This window comes from Carlito syrichta, unplaced genomic scaffold (genome assembly GCF_000164805.1).
Source record: "Carlito syrichta isolate Samal-C Ts95f unplaced genomic scaffold, Tarsius_syrichta-2.0.1 Scaffold309741, whole genome shotgun sequence".
NCBI classification, from domain to species: domain Eukaryota; kingdom Metazoa; phylum Chordata; class Mammalia; order Primates; family Tarsiidae; genus Carlito; species Carlito syrichta.
Genome location: NW_007253837.1, coordinates 169,336 through 183,826, shown reverse-complemented (window position 1 = coordinate 183,826; position 14,491 = coordinate 169,336). Strand labels below are relative to the sequence as shown.

Sequence of the window (14,491 nt, the reverse complement as noted above, 5' to 3'; positions counted from 1 at the left end):
TATACATATATATGTGTGTGTGTATATATATATATATATATATATATATATATATTCTGAGGAAAACAACATGGTTATAGCCACAGTTAAAATACAATGTATGTAATCACATTACTCACCTGGTAATAAAGTATTAGGATTAAAGCAGGGTATTGTTTTGGACTTCCCCTGAAGAAAGAAAAATATTTACTCATTGTTAATGTACATTTTCTCAATTTTAGAATAAAACATTCATTAGGACAAAAAATTCAGAACGTTTTCTGAATGGCCATATCAGGTCCCACAGGCTTGTGGATGTCTCCTCTGTCCTCTCACTGGAGCAACACTGGCTGGTTCCAACAAGATACTCTGCCCTGATTCTATGACTATTTTCTTTGCCACCAAAGTTCAATTTTCCCCTAAAAGTTCTGGCATGGAAGAACTTCAGCTGGTGTCCATCTGCTCCAGATCCGTTGCTTTTTCTGCTCCCAGGACATTCATACCAGAGACCTGGGCTGAATGTGTTGAGGTAAAACACCCCAACCCTGGCTGGGGGATTTTCAAAACAACTTTCCTCCTACTTGCTTTCAGCTTAGCTCCTAACCTTCCTGGAGTCAGAACCTGGTTCCCAGTATCTCATATGGTCCCATTTGGATTTAGTAATTCAGCGCTGCTCTAGATGCTCTCCTCATCAGGAAAGCAAGATCTGAAACAGATGAAAATACTCTATTTCAATTAACTTTTATCAAAGCTAGATTTAAATTTAAAGGGAAATATCTGTGCTCTTATTCAACAATTCACAGACAAGATTATTATTTTAAATCATGTCATTTAAATTTCTTAGAGTTTAGAGGCAGGCAGACCTGTCATGCGAATCAGATTTTTCTTAAAAGATTACCTCTGTTAATACAGATGCAACCAGAAAAGTTATTGCCTAACCTCTAAGTATCTTCCTTCCCTCCTGAGACTATTTTACACATTATTTTACACTACTTGCCTGAATTCCAAAATGACTGATGTCCTAAGTCGATGAAGAAATAAAGGAAATGTTCTTAGCCCATTTCCATTGGAAAAATGTGAGTTTAAACGTGTCCTAACCCCCTTTAGATCACCAGATTTTGTCTAGGTTGGGTTTTCTTTGGAAGCTGGGATTATTCTGAGCCTGCTTGAGAGATTGTCAGTGCAGGTTCTACTTGGTTCAAGATGTCCTGGGCTGTGCTAGTGTAGAGCTAATTAGACTGATTTCCAAACTGATTTTTCTTAGAACTGGCTGTGGGTCTCTGGATCCCTTGCAGTGAAGCAAGGGAGCAAAAAATGTGGGGAGAAGAAAAAGTAGCTGCTCTGGAACAAATGGACACCAGCTGTAGTTCCACGCTTTGCATCTCCAGCAGCTGTTCAGGACTAAACTACTCCCCAACCTGAGACTACTTGGATTCAACTGACTCTGTGAGCCTAGAAAGTATTGACAACAGAGCTTGGCTTCTTAGCAATGCTGGGTCATAACACTGCAGTGTCATATTGATCTAAATTATCTTCTCTGGGATACTGTCATACGGTATATATGTATTTATTTTTTTAAATGCATTTAACATAAATACTTTGGAGTATGGTTCCCTAAATTTTTGTTTCATTTATACAACCTTCCTGTAACAAGGGCGTAAAACGGTTAACGCAGCAGGCCTAGGTTGCTCAAACCCTGCATATCCCATATAAAAGCCTTTGTTCAGAACTAACTCTAGGATCCAGGGATATCATTTCTGAGCTTGGAAAAGTCTACCTGGTAAGAGTGTTCTGTATGCCTGAGGTCTTGGGACATACCATACCAGTTTGAGCAGATGAGTTTATCCTGACAATGTGATCTTATGGTGAAAACCTGATTTTGTGGGGGTTGGGAGCTGGAGTAGCAAGGTAGGGGTTGCTGCTGGAGTCTGGGTAGCTGAGGTCAGTTAGGTTACAGGTACTTTGTGCTTGCATGGCTGACCCCTAATAAATCCCTGGACACCAAGGCTAGGATGAGTTTCCCTGGCTGACGACATTTCACACGTGTGGTAATACATCACTGCTGGGAGAATGCAGAACAGCTCCGTGTGATTCCATTGGGAGGAGACACCTCAAAGCTTATGCCTGGTTTTCCCTGGTCCTTCACTCCACGCATCTCCACTGATTTTGATATGTATCTTTCCACTGTGATAAACCATAAGCATAAGGATAGCAGCTTTCTGAGGGCTATGAGTCCTTCTACGCAATCAGTACTTTTATTTTAAATGACTTACCTTATACTGAATATCCTGGAGGATTTCAGTCACAGCCTTCAGGCCGACATGTTCTTTTCCTATCTGAAATATATAAAGCATAAACCACAACAATATTTTTTAAAGCTTAGCTTTCACTCAAAATAACCAACAGAACCAAGGCCCCAGTCTATCTGAATGTCCCTTCTTGGAGAATAATTGAATGACCTTTTTATGAATAACTAGGTCAACGCCTACTAAAGATGATTAAAGTTTTAACAGAAGCTAGTACAATAAAGTATTAGATATGTAATGTCCAAGATTCCATTCTCAATTCTTCTTGCTGTGTATATGTATCACTGACTGTGCTGTATATCACATATCAAATCATAAAATACTAGTATATAAAAATGTCAAGGATGCTTTTGAATTAAAACTATTCAATACGTGTCCAAACCCTTCCATTTTTATCTTTAGCATTTGGAGATCACTGTTTTAAAGATTTTATTATCAATGTTGGAAAAAACAGTATTAACTCAGAAAAGTAGATATGTGATTTTGTGTGCTAAAGTCACCAAAGTCAGGGCATTTCTTGACTACCATTGGACATAATTCTATAACCACATTTCTATTCTTAAACCAATAAAAAATATGCTTTTCATAGCTGCCTATTTTAATACCTTACACATCACTGTAAGTTTTTAGAGTATAGATTTCTCCGAAGACATCTGAGACTTAAAACAATTCTAATGTTTGGTATTCTTGACTTCAACTTTAAAAATTATAACTGCAATCTAACCAACTTTCAGTGGTCCCTGATAATGAAGAATAATGGCAGAGATATTTTATAAACTCATATAAATAATCAATGTTACCATTAGCTCTTTATTTTCTACACAAACACTTGGAGAATGACCTAAATAAGCTGGAATAGCTGTCAACATGTTCACATACTCTGTTTCTCTTGATATTAACCAACTGTGAAATATACTGGGTGAAAGGGCAGGGAAAAAAAAAAAAAAGGAGAGACAAGAAACACTTAGCCAAAGATAGGCCAATCAGTTCAAAACAGTCAAGACTTTAACTATCTTCCAAGTGTTTGCAATTCCTGCAATAGGCTCTAAAGACAGAAAATTAATTCCCTGAAGTTAAAACAAAACAAAATCTACATATGTATTTTGAGTGCAGAAGCCTGAATTTTTAGGCATTAGTGGATCTTCAGGAGTAATGTATCTCTGTCTTATTATTTTGACCATGATATATAAGGGGGGACCCAAAAACACCAGAATTTATTTAATTTAAAATTGTGTATTTATTCTTACATGTCTAAGCTTCAGCCACTTTCAAAGTACTCTTTGTTTAATGCAAAACACCTATCCAGATGCTTTTTCCACTGCTCAAACAGTTTTAAACTCATCAATTTTGATGCCTTTTAGTGCTTCAGCCATTTCTCATTTCACCTCTTCCACATCAGAAGATGTTTCCCTTGGAGGACTTTTTTCATTAGGGGAAACAAACAAAAAAATCACTCGAGGAGAGTTTAGGTGAATAGAGAGGGTGGGGCACAGGGGACATGCCATTTTTGCTCAAAAACTGCTGAACACTCAGCTCTGTGTGGGCAGGTGTACTTATAAATCGCCCATCATGAAATGGGCAAACGCACTGAAAGAACCTCCAAAAACCAATTCATTGAAGGAGAACACAGCTTCTTACAACAATGCTAGCTGCTACATGGATTCTGATGGGTTCCTAGAACACTAACCTAGTGAAGGAAGCCTGTACTTCAAGGGGCCCACCCTCCAAAAAATAATTCTGGGGGTTTTTTGGGTCATCCCTTGTAGATGATGCAGCATTTGAATGCCTACGCCTGCAGGTACCTCCTGTCTCATGCACCGCCTGTCGTATTACAAACTCTTTGAAGAATTTACATCTGATCACTGCAGGACCACAAAATGCAGTGGGTCAGGAGCAAGCTCACTTTGCTTGAACTGCCTGGGTTCTGATCCTGACTCTGCCACTTCTCAGCTGCGTGACCTTAAGCAAGTTTATTTAATCCCAAAGGACTTAAAGCAAGTCCTTCTACTTCCTCATCTATTTAGTGAGGAGTATAAAAATGATAGGATCGAAGACAAGATTAAGTCAAAGAACTTAGAACAGGGCTTGTGTCATCATTATTCAATTAATATCACCCATTCTTATTCTTAATCTGAATGACCTACAGCATCTAAGGCAGTTTTTACATTGCAGTCGAGCGCTTAAAAACTATTACTGCTCCTTCTGTCTATAAGGACTCTTTACTTTATGAACAAAACTTTATATCCTGCAACAAACTTCAGCTATTACTCCATCTCTTTCCTTCCTTGGCAAATTTTTGTATAAAGAGGTTATAACCAACCAACAGCAAGAATCAATAATTATCACCACACCCCCAACTGCTAAAATCTTGCAACAATTTGGGTAACACAATCTGGTGCCAAGAGTCTGCCAGGAACTGTGAGACCAATTAATTTCTTATTTCTTACATTTGCCATCCTTCACCATCACTGAAAATAAAAACCACTCTAGTCAATTCTCTCCTGGAATTTCAGACCTGTAACTACCGGTGTCTTTGCACTTCTAACTCAATCTCCCCTTATTTTTCACTGCACTCTCTAGAATAGGATCGTGCCATGTCTTTGACAAGCTCTCCTATCACCTCCTGGTCTACCTGAACCCCTCTAGTCTGCACAAGGCCACAGCTCACTCAAGGTCTTCTGAATGGATACTGCGCCCTCAAGACAGACTGGAAGCTGCAGTCAGTCCTTTCCTGTTCCCTTTGGTTTGGAACTCTCTGACTCACACACACAAGCTACCCTTCTGAGTGGACTGTCCTCCTCTGATGCCGCCATATCTTCTTTGTCACTTATTAGCCCACCAAACGCACCGCCCTGGACATCTCCTCCTGTTGCCCCCCTGGACAACTTTGGTATCCAGGGAGTGACCCATCTTCTCCCAGCCTAAGTCTCTTCACCTGTCAGTCTGTGGCCTTCTGCTCCATTCCACCACAGCAAACCAACCCTGAGAACATGCATCAGCCTTCATTCTGAACACTTCATCTCCAGAAGACTGCCCTCTCTGATCAAATGCCCTCACCCATCCCGTTTTCCCGCTCTTTTCTCTCTCCCCTGTACTAATTACCAGGAGTCAGGGCTCTCAGGCACTCAAGGCTGCCCCTCCTACTGCCTGCTAGATGAAAGAACATCTCTTCGACCGCTCTCAATTTCTTAATTCCTTGATCCACCTCAGTCAGAGTTCTGCAATGGACGGACACAACAATTGACTAGAAGTGTCTACTCCTTTCCTGGATAAAGAACAACCCACCGCTGGGCTCGATGGCTCAGCCTGTAATCCCTCACCTTTGGGAGGCTGAGGTGAGTGGATTGCCTGACCCCGCGGGTTCGAGACCCGCCTGGACAGCAAGACCTCATCTCTACAATAAATCAAAAAATCAGCCGGGCGTGGTAGCACACGCCTGTAATTCCGGCTACTCGGAAGGCTGAGGTGGAAGGATCGCCGGGAGCCCAACAGGTCGAGGCTGCAGTGGCCGGGAGCGGCCACTGCACTCCAGTCTGGGCGACAGAGTGAGACTCCAACTCAAAACAAAACAAAACAAACAAACAAACAAACAAACAAAAAGAACAACCCACCATATGTTGTCCTGTACAATCTGGATGCCCATTCTCAAGGGGGTATCTTTCACTGACTGCCAAGTCTGTTATCATCCCCTTCTGGGCTATTTTAACACTTAATCCCACGCCTGCATTTTGCTTGCTCTATAAATAATTATGCTTTGCATGTCTCTGAGATAATAAAGGTCATCAGGCATGAACTCCCCTAATTTCCTGCCTTTCTTTTTCTACAGATCAGCCCTATTTGTGCCCAACCTTTCCTTCTGACCCTCTATTTCAGAGAAAGGGTGGGTTCCCTCCCATCTAAGGTTAGCTCTCTATCCTACATTCTCCTGCTTCCTCCAGGACTCTTCTACCTCAGTGATACTCTCTCTTTCCAGTATTTTGAATCTAGGAAGCTACACAAGTTATTCGTGCTCAAAGCGAAAACACAGGCAGCTCTCAGATCTCAAAATCACTCCGTGGACATCAACACTAGTTATTGCCCCATCTGTCCTTCCGTCAAGTCGCTTGGAAGGGAAGTCTACACATACTGCCTCCTACTTCCTCTCTTCCCACTTTCCCTCCTCTGGACTGAGTGCCAGACCCCCGGTGGATTTCAGTTGCTCCTCTTGATCATCCCTTCCTGCCTCCATGAAATTTGACTTTCAGTTCCTGCCATGTGACTGTCTCTAGAGAAAGGCACAAAATGTTCACACAGATAACCTAAATGTTTCCCTCACAGAAACTGCGGATAGTTAGAGCAAGTGTGCTTGTTCTACAGGCTTGCCCTTGCCTGCAAGAAGGCAGCCTGCTCCTGGAAATACTGAGGTTAGTTCTAAGAGGCTGGTTTTCAGTCCAGGGCCCCAAGAGTCCGGGTTACCTGCTACATGTTAAGAATCATAAGCAAAAATATGAAGTTGTCACATCTAATCCTAGCCACAAATGTTTATTGAGTACCAGCTCCAATGATGAAACTACTAATAACATGTTCTCTTCCCTTTTATATATGACATATTCTTATTTTTATTATTTTTGATTATTATTTTTAATAATGAGATACTGCCTCAATTTCCCAGATTTGGATGTTTTATTACTTCTCCAAGTTATAAGAGTTATTTAAGAAATATTACTTAATATACTAAATATTATCAAAATGTATTTGTATAATTATGTTTTTCATCCATATTTTGTGATTCCTTTCCATTACATAATGCAGTTATAAACTAGTAGGAACATAGGGCCCTGCCTGTGAAAAGGCCATGAAATACACAGTGAGAAAAGTGTTTATTTAAAAATTTGCTTTTAAATATTCTATGATATGTGTCATACTTTCAGGATGCTGATTGTAAGATATTAAGAGGCTAAAACTGGACAGCTTTCAACCCTCAGTAAAGAAATATCTTACTGATAGGTATAATAAAAATTGTTGCAACTAATAATATTCCTCATATCTATGCCACACAAAAATGTTTAAAACAGCCCACTGCCTTTATTTTTCTTTGGAAAACTAAGTTACTGAAGACAACTGTGCTAACATTACAGATCTAATCCCAAGTTACCCAAAAGGCAGCCTGGAACCCGGCAGGGTTGAAGCTCTGGTTTCTGGTCCCTACTGGTAGCATTAAATTGCTGAGTGATAAATCGCTGTGACAATTTCTTGACCTCTCTGGGCCTTAGTTTCTATTGTATAAGATGGTAGCAGAAAGGCAACCCCTTTGGGTCTCCTCCCACTGTGGAAACTTTGCTGTTCTCTCAATAAAAAAAAAAAGATGATAGCGAGAGAGGGGCAGCTAAAATTTCCAGGATCTCTTTTACCTCTAAATCATTTCTCAAATCAAGTAGATGATAAGACAAAATTTTAAAGATTTACCCTAGAAACTAGTTAAGTTTTTGCCTTTGACAGTATGTGGCCTACTTTCTAATATTTTCATATTTTTGACTACATGTATATAATATTCTTTGCCTATGACAGTGCTCCAATCTAAACTTTACATTGACTATATCTGCCAAGGTCTTTGCCAAACCTATTTTATCAGTGTTTTCTATATGGCACTTCAAATCATCTCGGAGTAAAAAATATTAGCAACAAAGAGTTTAGTAACCTGATACATGATTATATTATTGATTCTTCTTAGATCTTTCAGTAAGCCAAGGTCTAAAAACATTTTCTGAAATTATTTTTCATAAATAAAATGAACCCTGCCTTCGGGTAATATTTTCTAACTCATTTCTCCAAATTTCTCCTGGATGCCACTCTTAAGAATATTTCTAATAAGTAAAGGAACTATTTTCTACCAATGGCTATGAACTATAGATAAAGATCGCGTCTTCTAGTTTTAAATTAGCAGTGTTCTCTGTATATGTGTTTGTTTTCACCTCTAGGTAATAACACTGAGAGAGAATAGAAAATAGTTTACAAAACTATTTAGAAATAAGCATCTCTAACAACAACGACCATCAGAGCAGACCATTTACCTGAACAAACAAAGCAATAATGGCGATTCCATGCGGCTTCCCCACAGCCTCGTCGATACTGCCAAACAGAGTGGAGTTCCAATGGATCAGGTGGAGCTGGATGGGTAGCAACAGAGAGACCGCACCATTTAGCTTACTATTCAGAAAAGCAGAGACATGTCAACTTCTTCACTATATCTAAAGTTACAAGTAGACACAAATGGCCTACTGGCTTAATATAAGTTCTCTCCACGAATTCCATTCTTCTTGATTCTGAAGAGAAGCAGTGCTCAGTGGTTCACTGCCTCTTGAGTTCAGTGTTAGTCCTGGCCAGAAAGAACACAATTGTGGGGCTCATAGATTTCTCATGGATTTAATTATCTTTCCTTAAATGCCACCCCCTCTTCATCTCAATAAAAACAAAACACTAGGTCTGGGCACAAACACTAGAACTCATTCAAAGGCTGAATACCTACATAATCATATACTGCATCATCCAGTATTTCCATCAAGAAATAAACAAATCCAGTCTCTAGGTCTGGTAAATTACTTCAACTTTCTAAGAATATCCACAGATAGCATCCTATAAAGAATGCTGCATTTTTTAAAAGGCATGGTAAAATAATGAATGCTGATGTAAATCTCTAAAAGAAGGCTATTTCCTGCACTGAAGATAAAATTTTATCTGTGAAGAAATGACAAACAATGCTCAAAGGACTCCCTCACTCCTAGCCTCATAAAGCTTTGCAGCTTTCAAGTTTATCTAGAATATGCACTTGCTCCTACAGCACTGATAAAACACTTGCACAAGGCAAATTCAATTTCCTAGTTAAAAATCAAATGGCCACTGAGGTTCTTAGTATAATAGTAGCCAGGTAAACCTTCTGCCCAGAATATTGTCATTAACAATATAGCTTTTAATCCAGCTATAATTACTTACCATCTTATAACACTGCCTCATTTAGAACTCAGTTATACCCAAACAGACATAACTAAAATTCAACCACTATTTATTTTAACACCTTTACTAAAATATTCAGGAAAATTATCACAAAGATTGCCACAAATCTGATTTTTCCACTGCTGAGTAGAATTTTAGGTTATACAACTGGCCACTAGAGGGAGGTAATAAAGTTCTCTATCAATAACAGAATTGGTAATCTAGCAATAGACTACACCCAAAGCCTGGCCAGGTCAGGCTATAAAAAAAGGCTGTGACCACCCAGTAACTGTAATTGTAAGGTACTGCCTTCAAGAAAACCATGTTCTGTAGCCTCTCAATTAATAATAAAAGACAGACTAATTTTAATCTTTCCTTCTCTGGTTGTAACAATAGCATAGGAGTCCTAGTGATAGAGATAAGAACTGATTGCCTTAATTAAACTAACAAAGATGATATATGCCCAAGTCTAAAAAAATTTTTATTCAATAAATTACAAAGTTCAACCCAACATTTTTCTTATTTCTCATAGCAACATCATGGGGCATTTTTTTAAAAAACCAAAACATTAATAAGTCAAAAAAGTTTAGGTTTTTCTTTTTCACATGTCTCACAAGTCAGCAACTTCATCACTCACACCTGCTCTTTAAAAACCATTTCTTATTTTTTGTGTTTAAAAAAATTAGAGTCACATTCCTTAAGCATGTGTTGAACATGGCGATTTTGTTTCCAAAAGTACGTGGAAAGGGATAAAAAAAAAGTGACTTTACAGTGGAGAAACATAACAAACACTATCTGATCAAGGTCAACATCAACAGTGATTGGTCGTATTAATAGTGTTTATTCTTAAAATATGATAAGAATGGCACTTTACCACTGTGTTCTTTCTCCCTAGAACCCCATCTAGTCATGAGAAAAACATCAGACAAATCTCAGAGACACTGTACAAAATACCTGACCAGCACTTCTCAAAACTGTCAAGGTCATCAAAATCAAGGAAAGCCTGAGAAAAATAACACCGCTAAGAGAGGCCTATGGAGACATGAGAACAATATGTGATACAGTGTCACAGGTCAGATCCTGGAACAGAAGAACAGTATTAGGTAAAAACTAAAAAATCTGGGGGGAAGATGAACTTATTAATGTATCAACATTGGTCCATTAATTGTAACAAATGTACCTTGCTTCTATAAGATGTTAGTAGTGGGGGAACTGGGTATAGGTTATATGTGAACTTTCTGTACTACCTGCATAACTTTTCTATGGATCTAAAACTGCTCCATCATCTATGACAAGCCTGCAGCCAACGTCAGACTTAATGGGCAGAAGTCGGAAGCATTCCTCCTAAGAACTAGAACAAGACAAAGATGCTCACTCTTATCCCTCCTATTTAACATAGTACTGGAAGTCCTAGCCAGAAGAATCAGGAAGAGGGCGAAAAAGGGAGTATCCAAACAGGAAAAGAGAAAGTTAAATTATTCCTCTTTGTTGACAATAAGATTCTGTACCTACAAAACCCTAGAAGTCTGTCAAAAACCTCTTCACACTGATAAATGACTTTGGTCAAGTCTCGAGATACAAAATCAATGCACAAAAAAAATTTCTATGCATTTCTATACAACAAGCAGGCTGAGAACCAAATAAAAAAGACAATCTCATTCACAATAGTCACAAAAAATAAATAAAATAAAATACCTTGGCATCCACCTAACCAAAGAGGTGAAAGACTTTTACAATGAGAACTACAAAATGCTGCTCAAATAAATCAAGGAAACACAAACAGATGGAAAACATCCCATGCTCACAGAATGGAAGAATCATTATTGTCAAGAAGTCCACCCTACCCGAAGTAATCTACAGATTCAATGCAATCTCTATCAAATTATCAGCATCATTTTTTAAAGACCTAGAAAAGGCAAAACAGAAATTTACATGAAAGCAAAAAGAGAGCCCCAAATAGCTAAAACAATCCTCAGCAAAAAGAACAAAGTTGGAGGCATCATACTACCAGATTTCAAACTTTACTGCAAGGCTATTGTAACAAAGTCTGTATGGTACCAGAACAAAAATAGATATATAGACCACTGGAACAGGACAGAGAATCTAGAAATAAAATCATAAACAATTCATCTTCAACAAAGCCAACAAAGCAAATATTGGGAAAAGGATCCTATTTAGCAAATGGTGCTGGGGAAACTAGCTAACCACATGCAGAAAACTGGACCCCTACCTGCCACTATATACAAAAATTGACTCAAAATGTATCAAAGACTAACATGTAAGACCTCAAACTATAAGAATCTTAGAAGAAAACTAGACAACACCCTCTTGGACACCAAAGAAGGCAATAAGTTCATGGCCAAGTCCTCAAAAGCAAATGTAGCAAAAGCTAAAATTAACAGGTGGGACTTTATCAAGCTAAAAAAACTTTTGCTTAGGAAAAAAAACCATCAAGAGAGTAGCTGGGCTCGGTGGCTCAGCCTATAATCCCGCGCCTTGGGAGGCTGAGGTGAGTGGATTGCCTGAGCCCGCAAGTTCGAGACCCGCTTGGGCGACTTGGTGAGACCTCATCTCTACAATGAATAAAAAAAAAAAAAAATTAGCCAGGTGTGGTAGCACGCGCCTGTAGTTCCAGCTACTTGGAAGGCTGAGGAGGAAGGATCGCCAGAGCGAGCCCAGCAGGTCGAGGCTGCGGTGGCCGGGAACAGCCACTGCACTCCAGTCTGGGCAACAGAGTGAGACTCCAATTCAAAAAAAAAGAGAGAGAGAGAGTAAAGAGACAACACAAAGAATGAGAAAAAATATTTGCAAGCTATGCATCCAACAGAGGCCTAACACCCAGGATCTACAAGGAACTCAAACAAATTGACAGAAAAAAAAAATAATAGTAACTCCATTAAAAAAGTAAGTAAAAAATTAAAAACTGCTCTAAAAAAAGTCAATTTATGAAAGAGAGAGAGAGAAAGAGAGAGAGAGAAAGGAAGGAAGGAAGGAAGGAAGGGTGAGGAGGAATGGAAAAAATATTAAGGAGAATGTTGGTACTTCAACCAACCCAAGCTAAAAAGTATAATGGAAAATGGCTATGCCCCCCAAATGTCTAGCAAAATAACATAAAATGAAAGCAACAAGACAACCTCTGCCACCTGTCCTTCATTCTGCCATCTGAGTCTTCAATAATTACCAGAGACTTGACAGTTCGAGGGCAGAAGAGATTCTCCTTTTACAGTCAATAAGTGGCCCCAGCTTTAAAAAAACCAAGCTCTGCCCTGATAGTGAGAAATGTTGTAGCTTGAGTTGGAAGGCTGGAAACTCAGGCAGAATTTTTATTTTGCAATTTTTATCTGGAAATAGAATTCCTTCTCCTTGTGGGGACGTCAGTCTTTGCTCTTAAAGCCTTCAACTGATTGGATAAAGTTTACCCGTATTGTGGAGGATATTCAACTTTCCTCAAAGTCTGTTGATTTAAATATCAATCACATATAAAAAAAAAATACCTCCATGGCAATACCTAGACTGATGTTTGGTCAAAAAATGGGGTACAATAATTTAGTCAAGTTGACACATAAAATAAGCAATCTCACATCCCTATCATAATGCATGCATTTTCAGCCTCCAGCCTGTCTTGCAGATTTCTGATTTGCCAGCCCCCACACTCACAAGAACCAATTACGTAAACTAAATCCCCATTTCTCCTTTATCTTTCTCGCTCTTTCTCCCTCTTCCTCACGCTGTTTCTCTGGAGAACCCTAACTAATAAAGGTTGTGCAAACAAAAAAGTGGGGAAACCATGACAGTTTAAATTTGAAGAAGATTATTGCCAATGGGAATAAAAAAAGGACCCTAACAATTAAAGTGACAACATTTGGAATTTATTCTTCTAAGACTAAACATAGGCCCTATGGGAAAGAGGGTTGGGGGAACAAAATAATCCCCTGATGATCAGAAATAACACACTACTAGCACATCTACTTATACCCATTTTTCTCTAATACCTTATTTTGATTTTCTTTTTCTTTTTCTTTTTCTTTTTTTTGAGTTGGAGTCTCACTCTGTCACCCAGACTGGAGTGCAGTCCGGCCACCGCAGCCTCGACCTGCTGGGCTCTGGCGATCCTTCCACTCAGCCTTCCAAGGAGCCGGAACTACAAGCGCGCACTACTACGCCCGGCTAGTTTTTGATTTATAGTAGAGATGAGGTCTCGCCAAGTTTCCCAGGCGGGTCTCGAAGCCACAGGCTCAGGCAATCCACTCACTCAGCCTCCTAAAGAGCGGGATTACAGGTTGAGCCGAGCCCGGCCTATTTTGATTTTTCTATGCTTCAGAAAATATATAATATAAATACATAGTAGTACATGAATATATTTATTAGGATATATACACACATTAAGGACATGTGCTCCAAAGTTTGTTCTACTGGGAGTGTTTAATTAAACAAAGACATTTGGAAACAAATGGAAATGGAAAAGCAGACGATACTAAGGGCATGGTTGAGAAATTGATAAAGCGGCCCACTGAGCCCCAAGAGAGGTGGAGCAGTCTTTCCCAATCATCTTATGAACTGGCTCATTATGGTCCAAGTAGACAGTTATTATCAGCTGAGGGGACTCAGAAGACTGACTTCAAAGCCTAACATTATAGATGTGCTCAGGGGTGTGTCTGGTCTATGGAGAGGGCAGAATGGGGAGGTGGCAACACTGCACACTTTTGCAACTCTGCTGATAAATCCTTAGAGGCAGTGTGCTCTTATTAAAGACCTCTGAGTCAGGAATCACAAGTCTTAGATTTCTGTTTCAGATCCACAACTCTTTAGCTCTGTGAACTTCACAAGTCACTAACTTCTTTGAGCATCAGTCTCTGTAACAGAAGAGAGCTGCACCTTAAAAGCTTAGATCATTCACACTTTCTGTCTTCCCGTACCACTCTCTTTCTTCCTATCTTCTTATCACATTTTGCTGTCATTAGGACTAGTTAGATATAGCCAGCAAAGACGCGGAAGCAGGGTGATGAATTTGGAGAACGGAGGTAGCTTACCATTACAAAGAGAAAAGGCCAAGAAGAGAAATGCTGCTTACCCTTTCTAAGGAGTACAAGAGTTGGATGGCATTAGCACTGCATCTGCTGCCTAGACACAGATGGTCCACTGTGCAGGGTCACCTGACTCCTTCAGCATCCACTGGACTAAAGGTGACCCCAGGCAGGATTCGGCTTCACAGGCCTTCAGGAGCCTCGACCTGCTTT

At 39.4% G+C, this 14,491-nt stretch overlaps 1 protein-coding gene across 2 annotated transcripts in view; it reads right to left on the bottom strand.

Annotated features, from left to right (window-relative positions):
- Positions 1 to 14,491, bottom strand: part of CA8 (carbonic anhydrase 8) — a 97,172-nt gene that overhangs the window by 42,711 nt on the left and 39,970 nt on the right. For both annotated transcript variants that reach the window (XM_008067742.1, XM_021717447.1), the window contains exons 4-6: positions 8,336 to 8,431; positions 2,253 to 2,315; positions 120 to 168 (exon numbers count right to left, since the gene is read on the bottom strand). In XM_008067742.1, coding sequence (XP_008065933.1) covers positions 120 to 168; positions 2,253 to 2,315; positions 8,336 to 8,431 — 208 coding nt within the window. The remainder of the gene's footprint in view (positions 1 to 119; positions 169 to 2,252; positions 2,316 to 8,335; positions 8,432 to 14,491) is intronic.